The following is a 27,966-nucleotide window of genomic DNA, read 5'->3' on the forward strand; positions in this document are numbered from 1 at the left end:
TGGACAGAACCATGACACCTTTGTAGTGACGCTCCCTTATCAGCACCTGGGACGTGCATCTTCTCCTGTGTCCTCTGCTTAGGAAACATCTGGGTACAGCAGCAGCTTTATCAGGTGCACGCATCCCTTGCCCCAAAGAGCCCCATGCACCCCCCAGGTCCAGAGGGCAATGCCATTTCCCAGGTGCCAGAGTGCATATTGTTCTGGGCCTAACTTCGCAGTATTCTGGAAGCGGCTGGTGTGGGCAGCGATGGGACCTTGGGACACGCAGGTGTGCTTGGGACACATGTTCCTCACTGTCCCTGCCTGCCCTGCCTGCCTGAGCAACAGGTGGCCGGTGTGGTGGGGCTGGTGCAGCTGGAGGTGTGGATGCTGCAGGCAGGCCTGGGCTCTTCTGTGTGCAAGTCCAGCCCCTCTCCAGCTACAGCCCCCTAGTGCCCTGGGCCACCCGGCATCCTGTGTGCTGGAGGGCCTCAGCCACCTTCACTCTGAGCAACTTCTGCGGCGAGGCCCATGGCCACCCCGTCACTGAGCTGCCTGTCCCTTTATCTCTACACAGATTAGGTTTATGTCCCTCATTTCCTGTGATCAGTGTCTTAGGGAGGATGGCTTTTTACCCCCAAATAGTTAGAAATGAGGGTCTTCAGGTGGATTTGCCATATGAGTTCTTAGTGTCTAAAGAACCTTTAAATAGTGATTAAAGCCTTATTTTCAGGGCCCAGTGGGACACTTATTTTTCCCCATCTTTCTTTAAGTCACAGTGACTCTGTCTTGAGCAACGATGAGCCCTTCTTCCCTCTGCCTTTTGGGGCAGCTGTTCCCCCATCCTCTAAGATCGCCAGACCCCTTGCTCCCAGGATGAGGCTTCTGCCAGTGAAGGCCTGACCTGCAGCTAGACCTAGGCGGACTTGTGAGCACCCTTCCGCAGGCCTGCCTCAGTTTCTCCCCAGAATGCACAGCCATGTTTCAGAGAAGCACTCCTAGGGAGATAGCTGGCATTTGGGACAAAGGGCTTCAGTGCTCCATGCTACTCAGGTCTGGCCCATGGTTGGTGATGATGGGCAGGGAGGAAGTTGTACTGTGGGCTCCCCAGTGCTTCTGGGGGGACTTCTGTGCCCTCCAGCCTGGGAGTTTTCTCCAGGAAGACCACTGCCTGGCCTTCTGTTCACCTGTGCACTTGTCTTTATATCCTCTATGATCCTGTCTGGTCCCCTCACCAAAGTGCTTTCTGGGCCGTGTTGATGTTTCCCATCTGTGTGATGCTGCAGGTGTGCCCTCCCAGCAGAGAAAACACCTGGTCACAGGTCTTTATGTGACCCTGTGGGACACAGATAGCCCAGGTGTCAGTGGAGGCAGTTTGGGCTTCTAGAAGCTGAATTGACAGGAGGGAGGCTTGGACGATTGAGCTTCTGTTGACTGTGATTTTCAGCTAGTTGAGGCTGATGGGGGAGTAACAGAGTGTCTTCAGACAGGTGGTGAATCTTGCTGGAGCAGAAATGTGAGCTGCTCCTTTGTCTCAGGCAGTCAGTGGGGACCTGTCCGCACAGCATTAGCCCTGGTGGTGGGGGAGCCACTGGTCTGGTCCCTTCCCATTTCCTGCAGTTTCATCCTTGTGACCAGAGTCAGTCTGTGGGGCTTTCCAGAGTCCTGGTATCAGGGTGGGATACGGAGGACTCAGTGGCTCTGTAATGCTTTCCGCCTTGGGATGGGCAGTGAGCTGCCGCCAGCACTCTCAAGTGGAGGGAGAGGTTCTTGGCTGCTGGAATCCTCCTCCACACTTTGCTTCTGGTGAGATGACACCTTTCTTGGGAGCACAGCTGGATTCATGATCTGCTGTGAGCTGGTTTCGGGGGTGAAGGCTTGCAGGCCAGAGTGTTTCTCAGTTTCTGGGAAGCGCCCTGACTTGGCTTGTGAGGATGGGGCTGGCCCCTGGACTTGGCAGGAGGATGGCACCTTGGAGCCTGCAGGAGCCAGCCTTGGCATCACCAAGGTCAAGGACATGCATGGCCACCGGCCCCTCCTGGGCCCAGCATGCCCACATCTAGAGTACGCTGGACTCAGGACAGGTTGTGTGCGCTGGGCATCTGCGGGGGTGGAGGCAGGAACAGCAGAGTGCGGCATGTGCATCTGCTTCAAAGTTGCTTACTTAGCACAACAGCAAGTCCACCCTGGTCAGAGGAGTGGGGGTGCCAGGCCAGCTGACCCAGGGCCCCAGCTCTCCAGAGTCGGGAGTATGAGCAGATGGGAAGATGGAAAGGCACAGGATGGGTGTGTGAGGACTTCATGGGTCATGAAGCCCATTCTTGGTGACACCACACAGTCAGAAAGTATGAGGCCAGGTGGGGTGGCCAGGGGTAGGGGAACTGGAGTGACAGCAGCCCGAGCTCAGCTCCGTCCTCTGAGGCTGTGACCTGGGGGAGCGGCTCTGGACCTTACTGCAGAGTGATTGGACTGCCCAACGCCAGCGGCAACACCAGTCACAGCCGGGGGCAGATGGGTCAGGCCCTGAGTCAGGCCTCCCAAGGCTCCTGAGTGCCCCTCCCCACCTCTGTCTGCTTCCCCCCCAGACCTGCCAGCACTGCCGCCCCAGGGGCTCGCTGCCCTCCAGGACTCGCCGGTGGGACCAGGGGTAAGTCTGGGCTGAGAGGCCTGTTTCAGAATTCCAAAATCCATTAATTAAAGGCCCCAGGGGCAGAACATTCTCTGCATCATTAAGAACAGTGGTGTCTCTTTTGTTTTGCTGGGACACATTCAGTACTTTTAAAAAATGATGTGCTCTCTCTGGCAGTTATGTCTGATAGCTGAGAATCTTTCAGGGCCGAGTAGACTTTGTTTTTTTCTGAGGTGCCACAGTGTGGTCTTCATTTCCTTTTTTTTTTTTTTTTTTAAGTTCGGTTTTTAAAGTTTTTTAAAAGATTTTATTTATTCATGAGAAACAGAGAGAGAGAAAGACAGACACAGGCAGAGGGAGAAGCAGGCTCCATGCAGGGAGCCCGATGTGGGACTCGATCCCAGGTCTCCAGGATCACGCCCTGGACTGAAGGTGGCGCTAAACCGCTGAGCCACCCAGGCTGCCCTGTGGTCTTCATTTCCTCCTGTCTTGTCTCTACCAGGAGAGGGTGCCTGGCACTGACCACCGCCCTGGGCAGTGGGGCCAAAGCCAGGCCCATAGGCTGAGCAGCTGGTGCTGGTAAAGATGGGCCACCGCCTGTCAGACAGCAGATAGTTCTGTGTGCGAGGGTCTCCTGCATAGGAAGAGAGGTGCTGGTTGTTGGCTGGCCATTGAGTCCACCCCTTTGTAACCCCAAGCTTGTCACAGTGCTTGCCAGTGGTTCCGGCATCACCTTGTTCAGGGTCAGAGTTGGCTTGTCTACCTGATGACTTTGCCAGCATCACCCTGGAAAATGACTTATCTAGAAAAGTCGAATAACTCACTATCAAAGTCTGTCTCAAGGAAGTGGGTTTAACGTGTACCAAGCAGCTTGGAGACTCGCTCAGAAGTGAACGTTTTATTTGCCTGAAGATACAGGTCTGGAGACAGCCTCCCAAGCTTCCCTACTGGCCCGTTACAGCAGTTTCCATGTCACCCTAAGTGTTCAGGGCCACAGAACAGTGCTGCCCACTTCCTGAGGCAGGAAAGTCTCAAAACAGCTTGTGGGTCTGAAGGGAGCTGAACAGACCCCACAGCTCTTCTCTGCCCTTGGGGCTGCTGCTGGGGTCCCCCATTGCCACATGCCTATCCCAGCCACTCCTTTGATCTGTCTCGTGTTGGGTTCCTCTGTCCCAGTACCGTGCTGGGCCAGCTAACTGTATATGTCATAAAGTGAGTCCAAGATTTGAGAGGCAGGTCTTCCATGGAGCATAGGCCCTCCTTACAGCTGCATTCACTTTCCAGACATCTGCAACGTGACAGGAGGCTTACATGCACCAGGTTCTGGCCAAGCCCTTTCCACGACTTCTCATTTAATTCCTGTGATAGTCCTGTGATTTAGGTACTATTTTCACCCCCATTTTGCAGATGAGGAGACAGAGGAAAAGAAAGGACTCAATGGCCTGCCCTCAGTCACACAGTAATAGTGGTGTGGGGATTCAGTCTCAGCAGCTGTCCCTAGAGCTCATGTCGGCTCCCATTCCAGTCACTGCCTCAGTGACGGGATTGTGTCCCAGGCACAGCGGTGGTGAGACCTGGAAGGGACCTTGCACCTGTTCAGTCCCTGGCTGGATGTGAAATCCAGAGAAGTTCAAAGACCAGCTGCCCCCACAGCCCATAAGTGGCAGAGAACCTGTCTTCCTCGGCCCTTCCTCTTTTCTACCTGCTGTTCCTTGTTACTATTGTTTTTATGCCAGTGTTACCACGTGGTAGGGACCACAATCTTGCCTCTTAGTAACTAGTAAAGGAACGAGGAGCAGCCACCCAGCAAGCGGTTGCAGACCTCACTGCCTTCTGTGCTATGTCTCCTGGGTTTATGCCAGTGTGAGTGTATGTGTGTGTGTGGGGGCGCTGGGATGTAGGGGGGCTGTGTTCCACCTCTCACCCACTCTTCCTCCCCCTCTAGTTGTCCCTTTCCCAGCTCGCAGCTTCCCCACAGCCTACCACCCGCTCCCGCTCAGCCACACCCCCTCCACGGCAACCCGACAGCTCTAAGCCCCCGCCGGCCCAGGAGGTAAGCATGGCCACCCTTCCTCCTTCCAGGGAATGGCTCTGAACTCCTGACATCTGCTGGAGTCTTTGACTTTGTGAGCTGTGCTGGTCCTTGGGGAGGTGGCTGAGACCTTCGTGGGTTCTCTGTGACATGGGTGTAGGGACAGGGTGGCAGGGGGAGTGGGTGGGCATGGCTTACTTCCATGCCCCAGGTACTTGCCACCTTTCTGTCCTGCAGACCTGGGAATTTGGTGTGGGAGCTCTCCCTGCTATGAGGCTTACTTAGGCTTTTGCTCTGCCTGACAAGACAAAGTTAGACCCCCCCTCAGATCTCTGTACATGAAGGGGGAAGGAAAGTTTTGTTAGAGTTCTAAATAGAGGCTGATCCAAGCCTCCAGCGCTCCAGGACACTCTCCTTGTTGGCAGCAGCTGAAGGAGAAGTAGTGAAGCCCACCGTCCTGGATTTGGATGCATCTAGTGGGGAAAACAGGCCTGTGTTTCCACTGACCTTGGGGAATTCACATAGAGTTTGGTTTCAAAAGTTGGCTGGCTCACCTGCAAACTGTATCTTCAGTCCTGTACTGGAAGTCTATTGAGGAAAAATAGCGCCATTAAATTATTTACTTGAAAACAGTACCGTGAGATGCCTTATTCTAGAACATGTCTAGGGCTCACGTATTTATGAAAAGCCTGCATTTCTTATTATAGGCAGCTGAGACATGTCGGAGTTATCGCTGGTTTTGTGGTATTCCTTTTGAGCTGAAACAGAAAGCTAGGTGAGCTGGTGTGAAAGAGAGCATTCTGATTTCCAAACAGTCTCTTCATTTAGACACGTCTTCTGCTCTGGAGGGATGTGGAAGGTGGAATACAAAGGAATGACTAGAATATTCAGGTGATGGGATCAGAGAAATGTCTATACAGGCGAGCTGGGAGCTGAGTAGTGGTCTGTCTTGCAGCGTTGAAGGAGGGTTCATTTTTCTGATCTATCAATGTGGTTTTTATGTTAATTGACCTTCTCAGACAGCAGATCTCTCAATGGTGCCAGTTCATAAAATTGATGATACCTCCCTCATTGCTTTTTGACTCACCTAAAATACGAATTGGCCCAGATAAATTAGAATTTCAGATAAGTGGTGACTTTTTAGTGTAAGTTCCAGATATTTCATGGGACATACTTACATTATACCATAATTATTCATTGTTTGCCTAAAGTGTAAGAGGCACTTGGGCGTCCTGTATTTTCCTTTGCTGAAGCTAGCAGTCCGACAGGTGGCTCATCAATGAACACCCCCCCATCTCAGCCTCCTCAGTTGTTACAGGCTGGGATCCTTGTTGGCCTCACTTGGGGCCGCATTTTGCTCAGCAGGAGCCCCCCTCGGAGGGCAGGATCTCTCACCTGGAGGCCCAGCTGAGCCAGGCGTCCTTGGTCCTGGGAGCCTCTGTTGCTGAACAGCTGCAGGAGCTGCCTTTTACGCCGGTGCACACCCCGATTGTTGTGGGAGCCCAGACCAGGAGGTGAGAGGTGGCCCTGAGGCCCCTGGCATGCTGTGCTGGGAAGACTGACTCTGAACAACAGGCTTTCCCCAGAGAGGGGTTGTCGGCAGGTCCTACCTCTTTGCCGGCCCTTTTCTGGAGGCCGGCCACCATGATCTTTCTGTTTTAGCTCTGGAAGTAAGCTCTCACGAGCCTCAATGGTGCTCCTGCAAGCCTGCGGCTTTCCTGAGATTCTGGATGCCAATAAGCAACCAGCCGAGGCTGTAAATCCTACAGATCCCGTGAAATTCAACCCCCAAAAGGAAGAATCAGATTGTCTACAAAGCAATGAGATAGTGCTGCATTTTCTTGCCTTTAGCAGGTGCGATCTTAAATATTCTATTTATGTTACTCTTTACCTGGCTTTCACTTTCCTTGCATTGAAGAAACCCCTCTGTATGGCTCTGAGTTGGCAGGACTCTCTATGCTGAGGTCTTCCTGGATTAAGGAATGCTATGTGTTTTTGTTTTTATTTGGTTAGGGTGCTCACACAGCCATCTCTAGATGCTGTGAAACTGGCTTTGCCTGAACTTCTGTCATTGACATGGACAGTGTTGTTGGCCAATTCTTGGTATTCATGTAGCTCTGAGAGCAGGGTTCTCCAGATGGGGCTGAAATGGGTTGCTGTCTGACGGGCTCCCCGAGATCCCAGTAGAGCTGCTCATGTGGGTGGATGAGGCAGTGTCTTGCCTGTGGTGCTGGGCTCTTGAAAACCCAGGTTCTCTGCTATGGATACTTGATTAATTTGGGGCTTTTTTTGGATTCAGAGTGTCCCAGGACTGCCAGGGAGCACCGTGGCCAAAGACCGTGTATTTCACCTTCCAGTTCTATCGCTTCCCACCCGTGACAACGCCACGCTTGCAGCTGATCAGGCTGGACGAGACGGGCAGGACAGGCTCTGGTTCCCTGTTGTATCTCCTGGTTCTCACTGACAAAGATGGCTCCTCTGATGCTGGTAAGTGCTTATGTGTCTGGCAAAGATGTGAGAAATCCAGCATTGAGCCTTGTTTATAAATTGTATTACTTACAAAATATTGTATGGTGAAAATATTCGAACACGTGCAGAATTTTTTTTTTTAATTTTTTTTTATTTATGATAGTCACAGAGAGAGAGAGAGAGGCAGAGACACAGGCAGAGGGAGAAGCAGGCTCCATGCACCGGGAGCCTGACGTGGGATTCGATCCCGGGTCTCCAGGATCGCGCCCTGGGCCAAAGTCAGGCGCCAAACCGCTGCGCCACCCAGGGATCCCTACGTGCAGAATTTGAAGGAATAGTGTAATGAACCAGTGCTTCTGCCAGTGGGTGCCAGCAGCTGTCAACTGTGCCCCGCCCCCCCAGACCCTAGATCCCTCGAAGCAAAATCTGTGACTATTTCCTTATGTATTTTTAAAAAGTAAAGAGTCAACTCTGGGAAACGAACTAGGGGTGGTGGAAGGGGAGGTGGGAGGGGGGTGGGGGTGCCTGGGTGACGGGCACTGAGGTGGGCACTTGACGGGATAAGCACTGGGTATTATTCTATATGTTGGCAAATTGAACACCAATAAAAAATAAATTTATAAAAAAAAGAAGAAGAAGAAATAGAGGGTAGTGGGATGCCAGAGAGAGGAAACATCTTGAACAAATTAGAAAAGAAAAGAAAAGAAAAGAAAAAAAAAAGATATCTGAAAAAAAATAGTCTTGTTTGAGAGGACATAAACTCAGTATTATCCTGCTTAAAATTAATAATAATCCCTTAAATGTTATCAAATATTTAGCTACTGTTCAAATTTTCCCAGGAACTTTATAAAAAACTTTTTCGAACTTGATGGAAGAAGGATTTTTGTTTGTTTGTTTTTATGGAGGATACAGTTTTTAATAGTTTGTTCAGATCAAGATCTTGGGAAGGTGTGAGTTGCGGTGACATGACTCTCCAGTGTGTGTGTCTGCAGCTCCCCTGCCGCCCCTGGCCTTGGTTGTTGTGTTATTTGTTGAAGTACCCACATTGCTTCATCCTTCAGAGCTTCGCACCATCTACACTTGGGTTTTGCCTCCCAGTGGTGACATTTACAGTGCCCTTCTCTGTCACCTGTTTTTCCTGGACATTGGAGATCTCTATGCACGGTCAGAGGGATGTTTTTGTTTTGGGCAGGAACTCTCTGGGGCTGGGGCTGTGCAGGGGCTGGTCCCTTCTTTCTGTGGATAGTCAGTGGCTGTTAGGATGGTTGCCCATAGGCTGGTTATTTTGCTCAAGGTTGAACAGTGGTGATGTTGTACTTCTGGAACACCTTTTTTTTTTTTTTTTTTTTATTTGTGATAGACGTAGAGAGAAAGAGAGAGAGAGGCAGAGACACAGGCAGAGGGAGAAGCAGCTCTATGCTGGGAGCCCGACGCGGGACTCGATCCCGGGACTCAATCCCGGGTCTCCAGGATCGCGCCCTGGGCCAAAGGCAGGCGCTAAACTGCTGAGCCACCCAGGGATCCCCATCTGGAACACCTTTTTGTTTCTCAACTGGAATCCTTCCATATAGAGAAACTTGCCCTCCTCAACTATGGGGTTACTTTGAGGTGTAGTCCATGTAGGAAAGGCAGAATGGTGTTCAGTTCTTCCCATTTATTTACAAATTTTCAAAATAATGAGCCAGTTCCCTAGCATTGTTTGAAAGTGGGGCCAAGGGCTTTTGTTTCTGGCATCATTATAAACCACACTGCAATGGATCAAAACATACCAAATATATTGTTTTTATCAATGATGAGTTACCCCTCTTTGGCCAGTGGCAGGGTTTTTGAGGGGCAGAGCTGGGAATCCTTGCTGCCCCTTCAGTAGAAAGAACAGGTGGGAAATGCCATATTAAAATGATAATCAAGTGAAAGTAGTTTGGTGACATTAGCATCAGACAAAAGAGACAAAAGGCAAATGCGGTAATGAGGATAAAGAAGCCTATTAAATATAATCAAGAGAATAATCACTAGGAAAATAAATAATTCTGAACCTGTGAACTGCCAACAAGCAGCTTCAAAACACAAAAGAAATGTTGACACATTGACAGACTTTAGAAGGGGAAATTGACAAATCTATGGTTGTGGAAGGTGATGAACCTCCAAGTGAATTGACGCATCAAGCAGAAAATAATCAAGGATGTAATAAGATACAATTTAAAAAAATAATCTTATAAAACCTATAGAACCAATTTAGAGGATGTGCATTCTTTCCAAGCACGCTTGAGACTAATTTACAAGAACTGATCAGTCACGTATACGTGTGCATGTTTTAGGCCACCGTGCAGGCATCACCATGTTCCAGGAGACCAGTATCTGATCTGAATGGCATGACATTCTCTGACTGTAATACCACATGTCAGAAATCAACCACTCCCTCCCCTAAAAAGGCTCCGAACTGCTAGTTTTTTTTTTTTTAATTTTAAAGCATACTTTTATTTATTCTGTGGGTCAATGAAGAAATCAAAATAAGAATGGTTATTGAAAACGGTATCACAAAATCATGTTGCAAATATTGCAAAACAAATGAGATCCAGGTAAAATGTTATTTATAGGGAAATTTACAGCTTTAAGTGCTTGTATTGGGAAAGAAGAAAGTATTTTTAAAAATTCTGATCTAATTGTTCAACTCAAGAAGTTTGAAGAAAACAACCAGAACAAATTCAATATAAGTAGAAGGAGAGAAATTTTAAAATAAGCATAAATGCTTAGAAAACAGGTAGTAGACAGAGTCTGTCTGGGCTTGGGGTAGGGGAGTCATAAGTACAGCAGGTTATGCTGTTGTCCCTTGTCCAAGGTCAGAATCAGTCAAGAGGGTCAGAGCTATTGCAGGCACTGGTCAGCCCAATAGTTGGGTGTGCTTGCTGGTGCTCACCTCATCAGATGGGCTTTGCTGCCGACAGAGGTAGGACCACCTGGCCACAGACCCTGGGGTAGAGCCCTCGATTCCTGCAGACAAATCTGGAAAGAGAGAGGAGATGGGGGCACAGCTCAGGCCCTGTTCCTTCTCCCAAACCCTCCAGCCCATGAGCTGCTTTTGGTCTGGGAGAGGCATGTGCTGGGCAGAGGGTGACTGTAGGGGGTCCCCACTACATGAAGTGTGTGGCCAGCTAAGGATGCTCTCTTGCAATACTCTAGGTTTTCTTTTCTCAACTCCCTGGGTTTCCTAACAATCCTGGGACCACTTGTCCCAAACCAACTGCCTTCCCTTTGCTGATGCTCCTGGGGACCATTGGTGGACAGTTTAGCTCATGCCCTCAGAAGGCTCTGAAATGGATCAGAATAGTGCATCGATTTCAAGGCTCCCAGGCACCTTTGCTGAGAAACTGTCTCCTCTTTCATTTCCTGTTCCCAGCCCCATCTATCTGCTCTATCTGGAGTGGTTCACCAGAGGTTCTGTGATGAGGTTAAATGAATAGTGTTCAGGTAATTTAATTCAAAAGGCCAACCATGGAGAGGTACTCCTGATTCAAATATAAATCCTTTCCATTAGGAGTTTCCCAGAGAGAAATTAGTCCAAAAATTAAATTTCCTTGTAAGTTGAAGTCCAAAGAAATTAAGCTCCAAAATCACATTTTGTCATTATTGGATTAAGACTCGAAGTCCAAAAACCTTAAGTTGAAGTCCAAAACAAGTTCTTTTCAGTGTCTTACCTGATGAGGCTCAGCCAAAGGTCCACCACCCCACTGCCTGGGCACCTGGCTGGGGCTAGGCTTCCTCCAGCAGCCCCAGCTCAGGTCCCCATAGCTCAGTGCCTAGCCCCACTAGAGTCTCACTTAGGATGTGTTTTCTTTTGTTAATGAAATTTAACATGCATGCAACACAGTGTTCAGTTCCCCGAATTTTAAAAAATTTATAGATTTTACTTTTTAGAGCAGTTTCAGGTTTATGGAGAAATTGAGCTGGGGGTACAGAGTTCCCATCCACCCCTTGCCCCAGAAGTTCCCCTAGTTGCTGAACCAGTGTTGATGCTTTGTTGTTAGCTAAAGCTCAGAGTTCACAAGGCTTATTCTCGGTGGTGTACCTTCTATGGATTTTGACAAATGCCGAGCATCTGTATCCCTGTGCAATATCGTAGAGAATAATTTCACCACCCAAATATGCCCTGAGCTCCACCTCTTTGCCCCGTCACCCCCTCCTCTGTCCTCATTGTTTTGGGATGTTATACACTTGGAATTATATAGTATATAGCTTGTCCCGACTGGCTTCTTTCACTTAGTAGTACACATTTGAGACTCTTCCATGTCTTTTTGTGGCTTGGTAGCTCATTTCTTTTTAGTGCTGAATAATACTCCACTGTCTAGATGGACATCCATTCGCTTACTTACTGAAGGGCATCTTCGTTGCTTCCAGTTTTTGGTGATTATGACTAGAGCAATCATGGACATTTTTGCTCAGGATCTTGTGTAGACATAAATTTTCAACTCCTTTGGGTAACTTCTAGAAGGATGGCTGCATGGTTGTATGGTAAGAGTATGTTTGGTTTTGTAGGAGACTGCCCAACTGTCTTCCCGAGTGGCTGTGCCATGTTGCATTTCTGCCAGCAGTGAGTGAGCGTCCCTGCTATCCCACATCCTCCCAGCATTTGGTGTTGATGGCGTTCTGGATTGTGCCCATTCTCATATGTACATGGTGACATCTCACTGTTGTTTTTATTTCCATTTCCCTGATGACGTGTGATGCGGAGCATCTTCTCATGGGCTTGCTTGCCATGAGTCTTTCCTTGGGAAGGTGTCTGTTCAGATATTTTACCTGTTTGTAGAACGGATTTTCTTATTGTATTTTTAAAGAGATCCTTCTTATATTTTGCCTGCCTGCACTATTATCAGATGTGTGCTTTGCGAATATCTTCTCCCAGCTTGTGGCTCATCTTTTTCACGGTCTTACCAGTGTCTTTCGGAGGGCAGAGGTTTGTAATTTTAATGGAGTCCAATTTATCAATTATTTCTGTCATGGATCGTTCGTGTCTTTGGTGTTAGAGGTAAACACTCGTCACCACACCTGGAATTTTGTCCTCTATTTTCTTTCAAGAGTATCTAAGTTTTGTGTTTCAAATTTGGGTCTGTGACCCATTTTGAGTTAATTTTTATAACAGCTGTAACTTGTACACAGTGAACACATCTGTGTGATCACCAGCCCACTCAGATAGGGCCGCAGACCCATCCCCAGGCCTCTCCCAGCCTTCTCCTTTCCCACCATCGGTGGCTTCCCCAGGGGTGACCACTCTTTGAATTCTGGCCCTGTAGACCAGTGCACCTGCAGTTTTGAACTGAAATAGGATCATCTTGCGTGTGCCTTTCCCAGTCTTACTTCCACTGGATATTGTGTCTATGAGGTCCACGCATGTTGTTGTGTGGGGCAGTAGTTTGTCCTTTATCTTGGCTGTATAGAAGTCTCTGAGTATTGCACACCATTTATCTGATTGGTTGTCCATAGACATTTGTATTGTTCCCAGCTTGTTTCTTTTTTTTTTTTTAATATTTATTTATTTATGATAGTCACAGAGAGAGGGAGAGAGAGAGAGAGAGAGAGGCAGAGACATAGGCAGAGGGAGAAGCAGGCTCCATGCACTGGGAGCCCGACGTGGGACTCGATCCCGGGTTTCCAGGATCGCGCCCTGGGCCAAAGGCAGGCGCCAAACCGCTGTGCCACCCAGGGATCCCCCTGTTCCCAGCTTATTTCTTTTGAATAATGCTGTGGTGAGCATTCTTCTGGTGCATATGTGCCCGCACTGGTGTTGGGGGTGTGCCCAGGAGTGAAATTGCTATAGGGTCCCACATGTTCATCTTTACTCAATTTGCCAAGCAGTTTCTCCCAGGGCACATCTGCTGGAGTAGATCTGGTCCAGCAGGAGACGTGGTGGCCTCCTGAACAGAAGCTTCTGGAACCTGCCGCCCTGGGTCTGGTGGCCTCTGCCCGAGGCTCCTGTTTCTTGGTGTTCCTGGTTGTGAGTAGAATTGTTTCTTGTTATCTCCTCTCCTTAGGACTGGGGTGTGCCCCTAGGGCTTCCATGCTCGCTGGTGCCCCTGCTCCTTCCAGGGGTCCAGGTGTTAGTGGGCCGTCCTCCACACACACGGTACCTTCCTTCCTTTCGTGTCTTTTGCTTTCAGGCCTGGAGTTGGATTTTTCTAACTTGTTCCTCCTGGTGTTTCAGTGACCTTCCTTATTACCAAGGGCGCTGGAGTCATTGAGCTGTCATCCGAGAGACCCCCCTCCCCCCTGGGCTAAAGTCTCATCTGGGGCTTGCCAGTCCTCCTCTGGGTCCATCTGGTGCTGCCTTGCCTGCTTTTTCTTCGGTGGATCTCCGCATCCAGTCCCATGTCCTCTGCCATGGAGATCGTGTCTAGGCCATTGGACATGCTTGAGAGTTAACTGTTCATCTTTTTCCCTCAATCATTTGAAAGTCAGTAGCAGGTGAGGTGATGGTTTGCCTCTGAACATAGCAACAGGCTCTATTGAAAACCAGCCTCCATCATACTGACAATGAGCGGGATCTCACTGTTTCCTTTCCTGGTTTTTCCTTGTATGTTTGTGACAGTGACTTTTTCACTCCAACATTCAGTCTGGGTCCTGGGTTGTGCTGGGAGTTACCTCCCCAAGCTCCTTTCATCTGGAATAGTCCCCTGCATTCTCTCTCCAGGGACAGTGGCCACTGGAAGGTACCAGACCAATTGTCACATAGAACGTCACTCATTCTGTGTGCATCTGCTGGTTTCTCCCCGAAGGGCTTGTGCACGGGCAGGTAGGGCTGACACTCCCCCGGGCCTGGATTTCATCAGCAGTGTGGAGGTCAGGCCTCTTATTCTCAGGGCACTGGCTCCATCTACCCCTCATCCCTCTGGGGAGCAGGGGGCCATTCCCCTTGGCTCTCAGCATGGACTACTCAGGCCCGTCATTAGCTCCATGTGAATATCCACCCAACAACATTTTACCCACTTCTTTACATCCTGGGCCAGGTCTTTTTTTTTAAATATTTTATTTATTTATTCATGAGAGACACAGAGAGAGAGAGGCAGAGACACAGACAGAGGGAGAAGCAGGCTCCACGCAGGGAGCCCGATGTGGGACTTGATCCCGGGACTTCAGGATCACGCCCTGGGACAAAGGCAGACACTAAACTGCTGAGCCACCCAGGGATCCCCTGGGCCAGGTCTTTAATTGGAATTTGCAATGGTAATTTTTCTTAATTTGTCATTTGGTTTCCCTTTATTCACTGACATTCTTTTATTAAAAAACCAGTTTTCCCTTATCAACCAAGAGTGAACTATGTATACATCCTCCAAAACAGAGCAAATGTTTGATACTTTCCCTTTAATTTCCAGTTTTCAGAGTCAGAAGCTGTGACAGTTACTCTGGTGGTAACAATTGAGGTTTTATATGTCTTTTTTCTTTGTTTCTTGTGTTGGCTTTTGAATCACTCTGATATCTATTCACTGTGATATATTCATTACTACTACTTCCCCTCTGTTTGGCTGCTGGTGGCCTGGTTAACCTAGGAGCCTGGGCATGGCCTTGCCTTTTGGGTGGCCCAGCATCCTCGGCTCCTGTGGACTTCCTCTGCCTTTGACCTGGACCAGCCGCTTCTCCTGCATGGGATTTGCTTTTGGAGACTGAGGGCTGGGCTACTTTTGGTCCTGCATGGCCTTGCTTCCGGGCCTTTCCCTGGGCAGGGCTGGAGAATATATATTCAAACATGAGTTCACATTGATATTTCTAATTCAGATTTAGGGTTTTTTCCTTAATTTATTTTTATCTTTTCCATCTTATACTGAAAATCATGCTTCCTGATCATATGGCTTGCTTTCCTTATGATTTCTATAATGTACTTTTAGAATTTCATTGCCAGTATTACTGCTAAGGGCACGCGTGCTGAGTGAAGAGGGTTGAGGTTTCTGGCATTCTCTAGGGCGGAGCCACATCCCGCTGGGGACATAGTTAGTTCAGCATGTCAGAATCCCTGCAGCTCATGCTTTCCTCTGTGGAGCTGTTACCAATTTGATATTCAGTCAGATTCATTTATTTCAATTTGTTATCAATTTTTTATTGGCTTTCTTTCCCTTCTGGTATAATTTCTTGGAATATTTACATGGCTCACAGTCTAAAACCGTTGTACCCTCTAGACCATGTGCTCCCTGCAGGGCCTCCTGGAGGTAACCAGGCTTCCAGTTTCTGGCTTCTCCTTCTGATGTTTCTGTTTGTTTCAGCAAGTAAGCAAATATATTTTTATTTCTCCTTATTTCCTTATTCAATAGATAGCATACCAAATATGCTCTTTTATCACTTTGCTTTTTTCCATTAACATTCTGTCCTGAGCTTGACTCCATGTGGGGACCCCCTGCACTGTTTTCACAGCTACATCGTCTGGCACTGGGCGTGTGCCCTGTGATTGATTCAGGTCAACCTCCTTCTGATGGACGTTCAGGCTGCTTTCAGGCTTTGAGTTTCAAATAATGTAGTAGCTTGTAACCTTGTTTATATGTTCTCTGTGTGTGGACATGTGTTTGGGGGGCGTTACTAACAATCAGATTGTAGCCATCAGCCACTCCCCTGTCATTCGATGGCCTTCCAAGCTCCGCTTGCAGCGCATGGGGCTGCCTATTTCCTCAGGGCCTTGCCCACAAAATGTGGCATAAACTTCGGGATTTGTATAATCTGATCGATGTGAGATAGATCTTAATGAAGTTTTAGTTTGCATTTCTCTTATAATGAGTGAAATTGAGCATCTTGGATATTTGTCTATCTGCAAACCTCTATTCATATTTTTTCCCATTTTTTAAATCCAATTCTTGTTCTGTCCTCTATTTTGGGAAGTCTGTTTCTTGGGGAGATTAGCTATTACTTGTGATATAAATTGGAAATATGTTCTCCTGTTTTGGTCATTTTTACTTTGCTCTTGGTGTGTTTTGCTATGTAAAGTTTTATTTTTAAAGATTTTTTTTTAAAAGATTTTATTTATTTATTCATGAGAGACAGAGAGAGAGAGAGAGAGAGGGGGGCAGAGACACAGGCAGAGGGAGAAGCAGGCTCCATGCAGGGAGCCCCACGTGGGACTCGATCCCAGGTCTCCAGGATCACACCCTGGGCTGAACGCAAGCGCTAAACCTTTGAGTCACCCAGGGATCCCAAGATTTTTATTTTTAAGTAATCTCTCCATCCAGGGTAGGGCTCAAAACCACAACCCTGAGACTGAGACTTGCAGGTACCCCATAAAATTTTGCTGTTATGCCATTTAATGTGGTGGTCTTTAGTTTTATTGCTTCTAAATTCCTGAGTCATGGATGCGAGGGTATTCTCCTTGGTTCATAAAGAGATCCACACACGTTTTCTCCAGGGGCCTTATAGGTTTCATTTTTTACATGAGACTTCTGGTCCATTTGTAGTTTGTCCTGTTGTGCTATGGAACATAGGAGTCCAGGTTTATCTTTTTTTTCAAACGTCTGTTCTTTTGACCCAGTGCCATTTATTAGAAGAAAGTCCATCTTTTTCTAAAGTGACTTGAGAGCCACCCTTACCTTATACCCTTTTTTTATGGCTCAGATTTATTTCTGGATTTTATATTTTGTTTCATTAGACCAGAGGTTGGCAGACTGATTTCTGTTAAGGGCCAGATAGTAAATATTTCAGACTTTCTGGGTTATATATGTTCTCTCTGGAATCTTCTTTTTTAACAACCCTTTAAAAATGTGAAAGCTCTTCTTAGCTTACAGCTGAATCAGCCTGTGGGCTGTGGTTTGCCAAGCTCTGCATTAGACCACTTGTCCACACAGTGGGTGTGCTGTGGAGCTAGAGGTGCAACTTTGCTCTTACAGCTTTCCCTCCACTCCACCATGCTCTTCTTCCCTGCAGCCCCACCACCATCCCCCCACATTCTGGCTGGGTTGGTTTTCCATGTGAAACTGTTTGCCCTTTATGGGGGTTCTGCTGAATCCAGGTTAACCTCGGGAGAACTGCCCTAATGGGACATGGGACAGGGATATGGGCATCCTCTCATGTCCTCACTCCTGCTTCCCTGACTCTCCAAAGACACATTCATGCAGGTTTTGCTCTTTTCTTATTTTCTAACCAATTAAAATTCATCTTTATCTTTCTTGCCTTTTTTTTTTTTTTTGTATTCTTCAGTGTTATTTTTCTAATTTGAGTTGCTTAATTCACTTTAATTCTTTTGTTTTTGTGGATGCAAAGTATTCAAGGCTATGAATTTTCCTTTGATTACAGCTTTATGCTTTGGTGATTCAGATAAGTAGTATTTTCATTATTCTGTAGAAAATCTGTTTGGATTTTTTTTTTAAGATTTTATTTATTTATTCATGAGAGACAGAGAGAGAGGCAGAGGCAGAGGAGGAAGCAGGCTCCATGCAGGGAGTCTGATGTGGGACTCGATTCCAGGTCTCCAGAATTGCACCCTGGGCTGAAGGTGGTGCTAAACCGCTGAGCCACCTGGGCTGCCCTGGAGTTTGTTTTCCATTTGACATCAAGTTATTTAAAAGTAAGCTGTAAATTAGTTTTTAAAAAATTGTTTCCAGTTTCTAATTTGTTGCATTGTATTCAGAGAATATTGTTTGTGTTATTTTCACCTTCTGGAGCGTATTCAGGTTTTCTTCGTGGCCAGGTATATAGTTAATTTTTATTAATGTTCCAGATAGACTCGAAAGATATATTCAATGTTAGCAGGGAATGGTGTCATATGTACATGTATACGCTCTATGTGATGGATTATCTTGGCTGGCCTTCCATGCTGTTGTTTATTGCCCTCTTGGCCTGCCCTGAAAACAAAGTGATTAGTTGATCTCTCCTATTATTATGTTTTTATCTGTTTCTCCTTGCGTCTCTAGATTTTTGCTTTGTCATATGGTGTGTAGATATTCCCAGCTGCTGTATATTCATTGTGGATTCATTGTGGATTGTAGACCATAGTGGTATAAAGTGCCTGTCATCTGTGAAAGTTGTGGATGCCTTCGCAGAGTAGGGGTGTTTGTGGGTCATGAAGGAGAGATGGAGACTGGACCATCCAACCGGAGGAAGAGTACCTACCACACTTGGATGTGGGGGTGTGGCTGGACTGAGGCTCAGAATGGAGCCAGCTGGGCTGGGGCTTGGTGTTTGAGAGGGGGTGAGGGAGGTAAGCTTGGGAACCTGAGTGGACCCTGGGGAGGTGCCACTGCCCCTGAGGTCTGTCTTGTGTGAGTAGATGGTCAGTATCATTGCTCACTTCTGAGCAGGATGGAGGACACAGGGTTCCCTTTGTGGATGCTTTGGCTGTGTAGTGGGATGGACTGCAGGGAGTGTGGACCTCAGGGAAGGCCACTGAGGAGCCGGTTGTCAGAGCTGGATAGAAGTAAAGGGGCCCAAGCCTGTGGCAGGAGGAACTGGGAGCCTCCAGCATGAGAGCCCTGAGGCTGGGCCCAGACCAGGATGGCCCCCACAGCCCCACATGCCTCCCCCAGGTACTCAGCACGCCATTAGCTCTGGACTGAGTGTGTTATCCTGTGACCATGAGCTCCATCAGGTGGGGACCCTCCCTGTCCGTCCTTCTCTCTCAAGTTATCCCTGCGTGGTGCTTGGTGCACATGCTGGGGGCACTGCAGTTATTTGATGAGTGTGAGTTAATGGTGTGCCAAAGGGCCAGGCAGCTGAGTGGATGCAGTGGTGGTGGAGCGGGAGCCAGCCTAGCATGGGCGTTGCAAGGGTCTGGTGCCAAGGAAGTACTTTGGGACGATGTGATAAGGAGCTGGTGTGGGAAGGATGGAGGGTCCATCTGGGACATGCATCACTGGGGAGCAGGTAGAACTCTGGATGGAGGGTCTGTGGATCTGGGCGATGCTGGAGGTGGAGTATGGAGCTCCCAAGGCTGGTGTCTGTAGGCATCGTTTGGGAAGTTGGCCCACAGAGGTCAAACCTGTTCTGTCTCCTCGAATCAGAAGTATGACCAGTGTAGAAGCCAGTGGCTGAGCTCTTCCTTCTCCTGCAGCCCAGGTGGGCCTGGTATGGGGTGCCATACCATTCGGGCCATGAGCAGGGTCTTGGGTGTTTATAGGTCTTTGTCTGGTCCTCACCATGCATCTAAGGAGCCAGCCTTGGCTCCCATTATTTAGGCGGTGTCCTGAGAATGACCAGTTGTCACAGGCCACTTTAGGTCTCAGCTGGTGGGTGGCACTGGGGCAAGGGTGGTAGGTGTCCTTGGCCTCCATTGGCCCTGTGACTTTTGTCTGGTCACTGGATATGTGATACTAAGGACTGGCCTGCCGCTGCATGATGTCATTACCACCCCCTCTCTGAGCCTTTTTCCTGATTCCTTATTGCTGGGCTCCCTTAATGAGGTGTCCCTGTGAATTCTCACTGTGGTCGGAGCCAGGCCTATGGCAACTGGTCCTGGCTTAGTCCCGTAGGCCCATGCGAGGCCCTCAGTGGTGCTGTGTCCCATCCCAACCCGCTTCCCTCCTTCAACTAGAAGCACTGTTCTAGTCTTGAGAGGAGAGGGGACGTTCATGACTGTGTGCCCCCCACCCCCACCCCGCTCCCCAGGGGCTGAGGTGGCTAGAGGCAGAGACTGACTTGGGTCGCGCTTCCCAATGCTGAGTAAACATGGTAGTATTCTACTCGTCAGAGGCTCTGAAAATATTTTTTTTTAAAGATTTTATTTATTTATTCATGAGAGACACACAGAGGCAGAGACATAGGCAGAGGAAAAAGCAGGCTCCATGCAGGGAGCCCAATGTGGGACTCGATCTTGGGACCCCGGTATCATGACCTGAGCCAAAGACAGATGCTCAACCGCTGAGGCACCCAGGTGCCCCTGAAAATAGGTTATTGATGGGAAGGGGGAAATGTTTAACTAATGATTTTAGTGGTGTTTTTGTCAGTTTAGAATCGAGGGTGATGCCACCTGGAGAAGCTGTCTCAGAGATGACCTGGTAGTGGCCGCTGGGGGGTGCTGTGTGAGGGCAGCTCAGCCTGACCTTAGCCTGAGCTCCATGTGTGTGCGCGTGCGCTCATGTGTGCTGTCCCACTTTTGACGGCAGACCATGTTTCCCCTTAAACCCTGCACACAGAATAATGACCTCCCTGGGCAGCCCCGTCAGGATATCTGTCCCCATTCAGGATAGACTGTTTCACAAGATTCTTCCCTGGGGTATTCTGGGAGGAGTTCATTGTATGTATTGGAAAGAAATGGAGACTTCTGCATACGACTCTGTATTTTGTAAATGTGGATGTTTTATGATATTTTTGATTAATGTGTTTATTAAACTGTAGTTATGACGGAAGCAGAAATTAGTGATTGTGACCACAGCAGGAGTCTCTTCAAAATGTGAAGATGATAATGACTCAAATCACTTTTGGGCTCATTCGGGGCCTCTCTGAACAGGGACACCTGGCTTTCAACTCAAGTACCTGGTGGAACCTGGGTTCCTGAAACCCGGAGAACAGCGCTGGTTCACCCACTACATGGCTGCTCAGACCCTCCAGATCGACATCTGGGATGGAGACTCCTTGCTGCTCGTGGGATCTGCGGCCGTCCAGATGAAGGTGGCAGTGCTCTGCAGCGGGCTGGTTAGGGTGGGGTGTCCCTCCTGGGGGGGGGGTCTGCTCAGTTGCTGGTTCTCGTCCAGTGTGGGCTGTCATCTGATGTCTTTGTTCATAAAGTCCGTCCTTCCCCAAAGGAAAAGATTTTCCCAGAGTCTCAGCTGTGTAATGCGAGATTATTCCTCAGTCATCAGCTCCTCCTACAGACTGACCACAGGTGCAGTCCCCTTCTGCCTCTGCCCCCCACCAGTGAGAGCAGGGGCCTGGCCCACAGAGGGTAGGATGAGTCATCGATTGGGTGTGCAGAGATCACCTGGTGCCTGCTATCTGTTACTTCAACTCTGCTTTTCTAATTGTAATTAGAATCTAATTCTTTCTCTAATTGTGCTTTCCATCTTCCTCCTACACTAAAACCTAAATCCATATGTTAATTTAAGATTCTTCCTGGGGCTTCTACCCAGAGGGTCAGTGTAATTACACCGCAGCTCCTGGGCTAGGGACTGGGGACGCGATGTCCCGGCTGTGGGACGGAGGTGGGAGAGGACACAGCTTCCCCTCTTCCCTCTGAGGGCTAACCTGGATTGTACCATCCCTCCTCCACCCGATTCAGTGTCTACCCCTCAGGAGTGATGCCCCCAGGGGAGCAGGAGGAGTGAGGGCAGGGGTCCCCCGTGGTGAGCACCCAGTAGATATTGGCTGATGTTCTCATTCCTCACCCTGGTCCCTTGGGCCTTTCTGGGTCACCGTGCAATTCCAGGGGGTCATCGTGGCCATTGCTTGTCTGTCTCTGATGCTGGCTGGTGAAAGTTCTAGAGGGTAGGAATGGGACTGCTCTTCATCTTCAGTGCAGTCATGACCCCCACAGTGGGCATGGTGCTGTGTAGCTGGGAATGAGCAAATGGAAGGAGCATTGAGGGGATGGGGGTGGGGGGAAGGGTGAGGAATGGAGGGAGGAGGGAGTGAGGGAGGAGAGAAAAGAGGGAGGAGGGAGAGGAAGGATAGAGGAAGGAGGGATGGAGGGAGGAAAAACGGGAGGAGGGAGTGGAGGGATAAAGAGAGGAGGGATGGAAGGAGGAGGGAGTGGGGGAGGAGGGATGAGAGACGGAGGAGGAGGGATGGATGGAGGAGAGATGGAGGGAAGAGGGAGGGTGAATGGAGGGAGGATGGAATGAGGGGAGGGAGTGGAGGGATAGAGGGAGGAGGGATGGAGAGAGGAGGGAAGGTGGATGGAGGGAGTGAAGGGAGGAAGGAATGGGGGAGGAGGGATGGGGAGGGATAGAGGGAGGAGGGAGTGGGGGAAGTGGGAGTGGAGGGAAGAGGGAGGTAGGAGTCGGGGGAGGAAGGGCACTGCAGGGGCAGAGAGGAGCCCATGTTACCTTGGGACCCGCTGTGGCTCCTGCCTCATCCCTTGCGGAGCCCGGTGTCCCTGTGTCCCTGGAGATGACGTTACTCTAGATTGTCCTCCACAAAGAGCCCCTGAAACAAATGCTGTTGTGATTACTGACACTTAACTTGGATAAACTAAAATTAAATTTTACTTTTTAAAAATAAGGTCTTTACCTTAATAATTTATATAGAAGAGATGGGAGATGAGGTAAGAAGAGAGAACCGCCTGTTAACTCCAGGTGCTGAGCTAGCTGTGTGCCTTGGGTAGGCACATTTTCTGGAAGGTATGGATACACTAGGACTCGTCTCACTTGCTCTCGTTGCTGGGCACTGAGTGATTTTTTTTTCCCCATGAGCAATGTTGCAGTGAACATCTGGACGTACATTTTGCCCAATCTTCAGCTCATTCCCAAGGCTACAAGGGTGTTGTTAGGACAATAGTGACAGTTGCCACGGCATCTGATTGCTCTTGAACTTCGTGGACGGTGTCCTCAGCCCAGTTGTACTGCACTGTCTTCATGTGCTGCTGAGAGACAGGCCCACGGTCACGCGGACCACAGCAGACCCAGCCTTTTAGCCCAGTTCTGACTTGGAAGCTTGTGCTTATTACCGTCACTCTCTGCCCTCCCCAGATGAGAACTCATCAGAAGTGTGGTTCTGAGTCAGAGGTGTGCCTGTGTGGGAGGTTCGGCACGCAGAGTAGGCGGGTGGGTGGCTGGGGAGTCCGGCCAGGTCCTCATCCTCCTGAAGCAACCAGAAGCTGCCAGAGCCACTACAGAGGGGTCATTTGGGGCACTTCCACTCCCAGAGCTGGGCATGTTTGCTGTAGTAGAAGTGCAAGAATTCCAGAAGTTGGGATGCTTGTCTGACCTCCACATGCCCATTTGTGAGTGGGAAGCACTAGTTGAAAGGTCAGGTGATTTTCCCAAGGCCTCCCAGGAAGAGGCCATTGCAGGCCTCACTATGACTTAGGCTCAGGCAGGGCACTGAGGGGTGAACTGGATTAGCAGAAAGCACTGGGTTTAGGAGGCCTGTCCTGGATCTGCTCTTGCCGGCTCTGACCAACCTGGGCCTTATGTGGACCTCCACAACCAGGCCTCACCTGTCTTTCAGCCATGCTGAAGCCTGATGCTCCTGGCCCCGGGTGTGGGGGGTCTGCTCTGTACCCTGGGCCTAGTGTGCCCTTAGCATCCCCGGCCTGGTTCATACCTCCTTCTTGAAGCTCTCACTGACTGGGAGATGGGGTCTGCTCAGCATTCCCAGCCTTCTCCTATTGCTCGTTTCCCATTGTTCTCCCCATTGAAGGGGTTCCAGGAGGGTGGCTGCCAGGCCTGTTTGTGCATCCATGATATTTTCTCAGTGGGTGAATTGGGGTGCACTTAATTGAAGAATTTGTGGGAAAGACCCAATATCAAGAGTGTAGATTTTCAGTAGAAGATGGGCTCTACCTCGGCTACCCTCTGACTGGTGCCTTTTTCTCTGCAGCATCTCCTCCGCCAAGGCCGGCCGGCTGTGCAGGTCCTGCATGAGCTTGAGGTCGTGGCGACTGAATATGAACAGGATGTGGTGGTGAGTGGAGATGTGACCAGATTTGGCTGTGTCAAGCCCATCGGTGTCTACACAGTGGTAAAGGGCTGGCTGCACCTGACGTTGGCCAACGTGGGTAAGAGTCCCTGGCAGCTTTACCTGGTCTTATGCTGTCTCCTGGGTGGCCCCTCATTTTCCCAGTTGGTGCATGAGCTCCCTCAGGGCAGTGGTCCTATTGTGGGCATCATATGATCAACCGGAATTCAGAAAAACTCTTACTATTTGACTACTGAGCATCTGTCCTTGATCATATGGCATCTGTCCTTGGCCACTGAACATCTGTCCTTCACTACTTGGCCTGCCCTTGACCACTGAGCATCTGTCCTTGACCATGAGCACCTGTCCTTGACCACTGAGCATCTGTCCTTGACTACTGGACCTGTCTTTGACCACTAGATCTGTCCTTGACCCCTGAGCCTGTCTTGGCACTAGTTGTTTGGTGTTCTTGGTTTCTGATCAGGACTTGGAATCATTAGTCATCTCAGTCTTGTCCACATTTTGTTTCTTGGTGTTGTCTATGTGACATCTCTATGAAAATCCTCAGATAAAATGACTGGTTCCAGGAGAGATTTTCATCTAGATTATGAGCCTACTTCATCATAGGACAGGAAAGCAAAATGTTTCTCAACTTTGATGCAGCTTGGGCATAAGGGAACAGAGAAACACACTTCTTTAGAGCCTATACTCTGACCATACATATAATGATGTCTGAGGGTCACTCTTCAGACACTGAGTGCAGCCCTGTGCGCTGTTGTTCACATGCCTGGGGCAGGGTATGGGGCTGGCTGTGGCTACAGTGGAGTTGGCTGGCCATTCCGGGAGCTCCACGGAGGTCCTGATCGACAGGGGATATGGGGCCTGAGATGTCTTCCTGTGCTTCCCACTGGGTAGGGGCCTGGAGTGAGCCCCTGTGGGGCCAGGGGACAAGCCCACTCAGTCTCTCTTGAGGAGACTATGGAAGGATTGAGGTTTTTTGGGGTGAAATGGAAAGCAGGACGAAACCAAGCCATTTGAGGTTTCTGGAGCCATGTCTGTCTAGATGAGACTCAAACCTCTCATGGTTTATGGGGGAATTTTCCATTCCTCAAAGCCCAGGCTGGCTTTAAAGCCTGGAGCCCCATGGGCCACATGCACTCGTGCGGGCAGCTTGGAGGCGGGCAGGCTGGGGCGGCCGCAGCAGCAGGAGGCGTGCATACTCGTTAAGTTAGGCTGGAGGTTTCTGCCTGCTTGTTGACAATTGTAAGATCCGAGGCCGCCTTGAAAACAGACAATATGGAAACAGCAAAACTCAATTAGGTTCTGGAGAAAAAAAGGAACTGTATGTGAGAAGCAGACATCATTCAGAAGCTCCTATGAGTGAGGGAGCTGCAAGAAGCGTTCTGCTTCTGAGATTGCATTGGTTATTTTTATATTTATTCACAGCCCACAAATGTGCAGTGACTCCGCGCTTTAAATCTTATCTTCAGAAGAAAGATTAGCTCTATTATACGTTATCTTAAATTGTCATTTCCATACTTTGCCTGCAAGGGAGCGATAGCGCACGGGGGAGAGTCAGAGACACCCGCCCAGAGGCGCCAAAGCGGAGGGGGATTGACAAAGGACGAGCGCGAGCAGCTCACTGTCCATACAGCCATGGTCTGGTTTCCTCTGTAAATTTTGCATTTTTTGAAAAAAAACCAAAAAACAAAAAATGGCATTGTGTCTTGTATTTCTTTTTTAAAACTGGGTGTTTAGAACCAAGCAGCAGGTGCAGGCCTGCATATTGGATGAGGCTGTGTGAGCTTCAGGGGACAGAAGCAGGGTCAGGACAGCATCATGGGCCTGGCGTGGCCTTGCCTTGGACGGCGCTCCATGGCTCTGCACTCCCAGTGTATGCTGTCAAGTGTGAGGCTGCAGAACGAGGTGCCCTCTCTGAGCCCAGATCTCCCATGAATCTGCCATAGGAAGGGGGCGGCGGGGTGCTTGTGCCTGGTGGCTTCTAGGTTCCGCGATGGTCCCTGCAGACAAGACTGCAGTGTCTCTGGTGCTTTTCTGTCCCCGGGATCCCGGTGTGGCTGTGGTTCATCGGGGAGCTATTGTCACTTGTATCTGCAGCCCTTCCAGGGCTCCTCAGGGGAGCAAGGGGCTGCCCTGACCCCTGGCACCATATTCTCAGGGTTGAAGGAGAGCTGGGTGGTGTGGACAGGGAGCCTGGGTTTGGGGTCAGACGGGGTGATGTGCTCTGCTGCCACCGTGGAATGAAGGTAGCTGCACAGCTGAGTCAGGAACCCTGCTCATCTGGAGGGAGTCTCCGCTCCCACAGCAAATGTGTGGGTCCCCAGCTTAACCCCGGTGTCATGGAAGGGTAAGAAAGCCCACAGCAACTTGAGATTGCAGATGTTGCCCTGAAGAAGTGAGCACCTTCACCACATCCAGGCCCAGAGTAAGCATGTGTATGTTGCCCTGATCTAGCTTATTGTGCAGCCTTCCACACGAACCCACGCTCTGAGTGCAAATACTGTTAGAGGAAACTGTGACACTCAGGGATGGCCCTTGTCTGTCTGGAGGGGACTACATGGTCCTGCTGGTCCCACATGCTGCGATGACAGCCGTGAGTCCTGAGAGCCTGGGCTCTGACAATGCCGGCCATGCACCCCGGTTGTGTGCCCTGGCAGTGCACCTGTCTGCACCAGATCCGGATCTGCAGCCATTTCCCTGGTTCCTGTCCCTCCCCCTAGAGCTGTTGCCTGCTAAGGGTAGGCTGCGTGCATTTCAGCTTGACATGGTGAATGCCTCCCTGCCTGTGCTTCAGGGAAGGCTACGGAGGGTCCCCAGGTTCCCACAGGTGTGGCATGAATCCGCTGTCCCCAACAGTGAGTGGAGGTGGTATGTGCCCCCTGCCAGGTGACAGATGGAGCCGGTCCTCAGGGTGGGATGGAGAGCTTGCAGGCCCTGTTTGCCCTCACTGGGAAGAAGCAGCTGAGAGCCAGGAGCAGGGACTGTCTCTGAGCTCATGGCAGGAACTGAGTGCAGCTGGGGCCAGATGGTGCTTTGTTCCCCTCTCACCTGGAAATCAGGGTAGGACCAGAGCAAGTAGTGTCAGTGCTGGGACTTGGGCCCTGGCACTAGCTGGCTGTCTCCTGCCCACTTAGCCAGGCTCTCTGTCCCTGCCTGTCCACCTACTGGCTTGTCTGTCCCCCTAGGGACCTGGGGGCTTTCTCAGGGACATCCTGGTTCCTGCTGTGATGCTCACCCAGCAGCAGCCACAGTGACCTGGCCTGGTGATGAGAGGTTCATGAATGGGTGGATGAGCAAGTATGAGAGCCTGTCTTGCCTTGAATTCTGCTCCTCTTGGGCTTCAGGTGACAAAGCAGGCCCCGAGGTGTGAGCAGCTGATCCCAGTGAAGGGGTGTTAACACCAGGCTCGACTCTTGGGGACGAGCTTTATTACCTTGTGATGCTGAGATGACCATGTTTGGCAGAAGACACTGCAGCCCCTGCATCTGGAGGGGAAGAGCAGAGAAGCAGCTGTGGGTGGGTGGCGGGCAGACCCCTGTGGAGAAGTGTTCCGTGCTTCTCAACAGAGCAGAGGCTGAGAACATCTGGGCTCAAGAAGCTTGTTCTCAAGACACAGGGCTAGAGGGAGGGGTGGGAGTGGCCGACAGGGTGTCTGCCCGGAAGTCTGGGCCTGCAGGTCCAAGTGTATGCTGTACATATAGAGCCGACGTCCAGGTAGGGGCAGAAGAGCAAGAGACCAGGCTGGCGCCGAGGTTACCCTAGGCAGAGACCCCAGGTAGGATGGTCACTGGCCACAGTGGCCAGGCAGGTAAGGAACCTGCTACAGAGGAGACAGGCCTGCCTGCCTGGAGTCTCATGGCGAACCTGGGCTTTGGAGCCGACTTCTCTGCCTGTGGTGGGTGGGTGCTTGGGCTCCATGCTTCCCCATTCCCGGAGTGTGGTGCTGTGTCAGGGAAGCCCCTCGACAGTGGTCTTCCTGACGGGGAGCGTGGATGACAGCTGATGCTCTGGCGCTTGCCAGGGCTACTGGCTGAGCTGTGAACACCATTTAGCAGGCAGAAGGGCAGATAACCAGGAGTGGCTCTTGTTGCAGGAAGGCTGGGGGAAGGCCAGCCTGATTTGAGATGCTCAGAAAACGCTCAAGATGACCAAGGGAGTTTGAAAATGATGAGAATGGAAGTCCCTAGGGGAGGACTCTGCTCACCTGTTTGTGGCCAGGCTTTAAGCCATGCCAAGTAAATCACTTCTTGGTTTGGCCAGAGGTGGTGTCAGTCTCTCATTTTTGAATCCAGCATTTTCCACAATGCCAAGGGACGGTCAGCTG

At 49.9% G+C, this 27,966-nt stretch overlaps 1 protein-coding gene across 15 annotated transcripts in view; it reads left to right on the forward strand.

Moving 5' to 3' along the window:
- Positions 1 to 27,966, forward strand: part of NPHP4 (nephrocystin 4) — a 129,951-nt gene that overhangs the window by 71,589 nt on the left and 30,396 nt on the right. For 12 of the 15 annotated variants that reach the window (XR_013376187.1, XR_013376188.1, XM_077891448.1 and 9 more), the window contains 7 exons: positions 2,568 to 2,629; positions 4,557 to 4,664; positions 6,006 to 6,157; positions 6,306 to 6,497; positions 6,943 to 7,130; positions 20,515 to 20,675; positions 23,544 to 23,721. Coding sequence is in view for 13 of the 15 variants with exons in the window: in XM_077891448.1 (XP_077747574.1) it covers positions 2,568 to 2,629; positions 4,557 to 4,664; positions 6,006 to 6,157; positions 6,306 to 6,497; positions 6,943 to 7,130; positions 20,515 to 20,675; positions 23,544 to 23,721 (1,041 nt within the window). In the remaining 2 variants the exon portion in view is untranslated. The remainder of the gene's footprint in view (positions 1 to 2,567; positions 2,630 to 4,556; positions 4,665 to 6,005; positions 6,158 to 6,305; positions 6,498 to 6,942; positions 7,131 to 20,514; positions 20,676 to 23,543; positions 23,722 to 27,966) is intronic. The other 3 variants (XM_077891449.1, XM_077891452.1, XM_077891455.1) reach the window with 2 other exon arrangements.

This window comes from Canis aureus, chromosome 3, assembly GCF_053574225.1.
Source record: "Canis aureus isolate CA01 chromosome 3, VMU_Caureus_v.1.0, whole genome shotgun sequence".
Lineage (NCBI taxonomy): Eukaryota > Metazoa > Chordata > Mammalia > Carnivora > Canidae > Canis > Canis aureus.